At 42.1% G+C, this 2,424-nt stretch overlaps 1 protein-coding gene across 1 annotated transcript; it reads left to right on the top strand.

Annotated features, from left to right (window-relative positions):
* Positions 1 to 378: 378 nt before the first annotated feature.
* LOC116607163 (delta-type opioid receptor-like) lies at positions 379 to 2,093 on the top strand. The gene has a single exon (XM_048732990.1). The coding sequence runs from the start codon at positions 931 to 933 to the stop codon at positions 1,978 to 1,980; it is 1,050 nt and encodes a 349-aa protein (XP_048588947.1). The 5' UTR covers positions 379 to 930; the 3' UTR covers positions 1,981 to 2,093.
* Positions 2,094 to 2,424: the final 331 nt, after the last annotated feature.

Below are 2,424 nucleotides of genomic sequence, written 5' to 3'. Positions count from 1 at the left end.
TCGAGATCAAACGTGGGCTCCCGCAAAAAGAAACGAAGAAATAGAAATGAGCAATAATTACTCAACGTTGATCTTCTTGTTAAATGACATGTTCCGCCTCTGGTTTAATTAGTTTTATTTCTTTTATAAAGGTGTCAATAATGACATCGGTTTGGCTTGCAATGTTTTCCCTTAGTTTTTCTGTGTACTTCTTTTGTGTTTGTGTTGAAAAAAGCGAAACACAAAAATAAATGGAGTAAAATTGACAGTCCTTTGGTCTTCCTCTAATTCTTTAAAAGGCCTATTCATCCTTTGTGATTTAATTTCTGTCATTAAAACTCATTACATCAACTAATAATATCGCAATTTCCCAAAATAATGTCACGAATATTTCCCAACATACAAATCAAACTGACAAATGTTATCATTTCTGCACGCGAAAAAGTATCTAATAACGCTATTTTTTATATTTGCATCAGCAAGTCTTTACCATCCGGTGTGAGGAAAGTTTCTTATTGGCACATCCAAGACAACTGATACGAAGGTAAACAGCACTGTCAGCTGAGCAACGAAAATTGAGTGTCATCCAAAACCATAAATCGCTAGAAACATTACAAGCGACTCAGAGTAATCCAAGCTCATGTGGTGGGCCAACCATAAAAAAGTAGCCGTGAACACAATTACAGTTGAGTGGGATTTTTCAAGGGAAACAGAGAGTACCTGGACTTATAAGGAAAATACGAATACTGCGGATGGGTAAATAATCAGCACAGGAAAAAAAAGGTGTTTTGTTCCTACAGAAACAATGATATTATATGAATACAAGGTTTTCTACCTGTGATCGGTCGCGGCAACTTCACGGTCGCATTTCACTGTGATTCACAGTTCACCCTTGTGTCATCGCGAAAAAAATTGACGTATTTGAATAAATAACGTTTTGATCTTCTTACAATGAACACAAGCCAGAACTTAACGGGAACAGAAGACCAGAGTAACCTTTGGAATCTCAAGGCAATAATATCCTCAGGGAGCATCCTCGCGCTGTTAACAATAATCGGTAACTCTATCAGCCTAGTCGTCTTCATGAAAACCAAGGTTCTTCGACGCCGACGACCCTACTATCTCCTTGTTAACCTATGCATTGCCGATCTTCTCGTTGGCATCAACGTTTTCCTCCGAGTCATTTTCGATTTGGGGTTTATATATCGATGGACTATTGACAATACTATTAAGAGATTTTGCTACACGTTGGACTATTTCTCCAGCCTGGCGTCTGTGTTCTTGCTTTCAGAGATTTCCGTGGAGCGATTTGTGGCCGTTGTCTTCCCGTTCTATCATCGAACACTGGGCAACGCCTTCTACATCACCATTATCGCGGCTCCATGGGCGCTCTCAAGTCTTGTGATTAGTATCTACGTGCCGTCCAAATATACCTCCACGCTTCCATACATCATTTTCAAGTACTTATACCTCGTCTTTTTGTATCTGCCTGTGCTTATTATAATAATAGCGTACTCTGGAGTATTGTTAAAAGTGAAATTCAGTCATGTCCAGGGAGGTAATTCACACAAAAGTCGACAATTGCGTGACAAGAAACTTGCCGTGACGCTTCTCATTGTCACGCTGACGTCACTAATCACGTGGATGCCTTATAATTGTTTCTTGACCATGTGGAGTTACTTGGAGTATCCGTACTATGATAACGATGTGTTCTTCGCGCTACTGCAGTTGCAGTACTCAAACTCGTGTGTTAACATACTGGTGTATGCCTGGAGGATGCCTGAGTTCAGACACGTTCTTTTTGGGTCGTGTCGACGAGGCCAGGTGGCGCCACTATCACATGAAGACACTCGACCCATTCCCTCTCGTCCTGAGCTGAGTGGGGTGTCAAGGAGCGGTGCAGCGGTGTCACAGCTAGAAGTCGGCGACGATGTATCAACTATTGCCGGGATAAGTAGTACGCATTGCGTGAACGTGATAGAGATGGAAAATAGAAGGTAAAAACAAAAAGAAATGGAATTTGAACTAGACTAATGTCAGTATCTCAATATATGCAAGGTCTCACATTTCTCATATACTTGAAGTACGCTTATATTACTGAAGTTTATACGATATCTTCTGATAGACAAGTTGACCCGAAAACAAGTTGACAAGAGGACGCGTTGACATGTTGACGAGAGGACGCGTTGACATGTTGACGAGAGGGCGCGTTGACAAGTTGACGAGAGGACAAGTTGACGCGAGGACGAGAGGACGAGTTGACAAGTTGACGAGAGGACGCGTTGACATGTTGACGAGAGGACGAGTTGACAAGCTGGCACGAGAACGAGTTGACGTGGGGACGCGTTGAGAAAGTGACGCCATGACGATTTGATGAGAGGACGAGTTGACAAGTTGGCACGAGAACGAGTTGATGTTGGATCGAGTTAACATGAGGTACTGGTG

The sequence above is a fragment of the Nematostella vectensis genome, chromosome 9 (genome assembly GCF_932526225.1).
Source record: "Nematostella vectensis chromosome 9, jaNemVect1.1, whole genome shotgun sequence".
NCBI classification, from domain to species: Eukaryota; Metazoa; Cnidaria; class Anthozoa; order Actiniaria; family Edwardsiidae; genus Nematostella; species Nematostella vectensis.
The sequence above is the reverse complement of the archived record's forward strand: the minus strand, read 5'-3'. Positions and strand labels throughout refer to the sequence as shown.

Coding starts and splice junctions, on each gene's coding strand:
- LOC116607163 (XM_048732990.1), top strand. CDS start 931: ATGAACACAAGCCAGAACTTAACGGGAACAGAAGACCAGAGTAACCTT.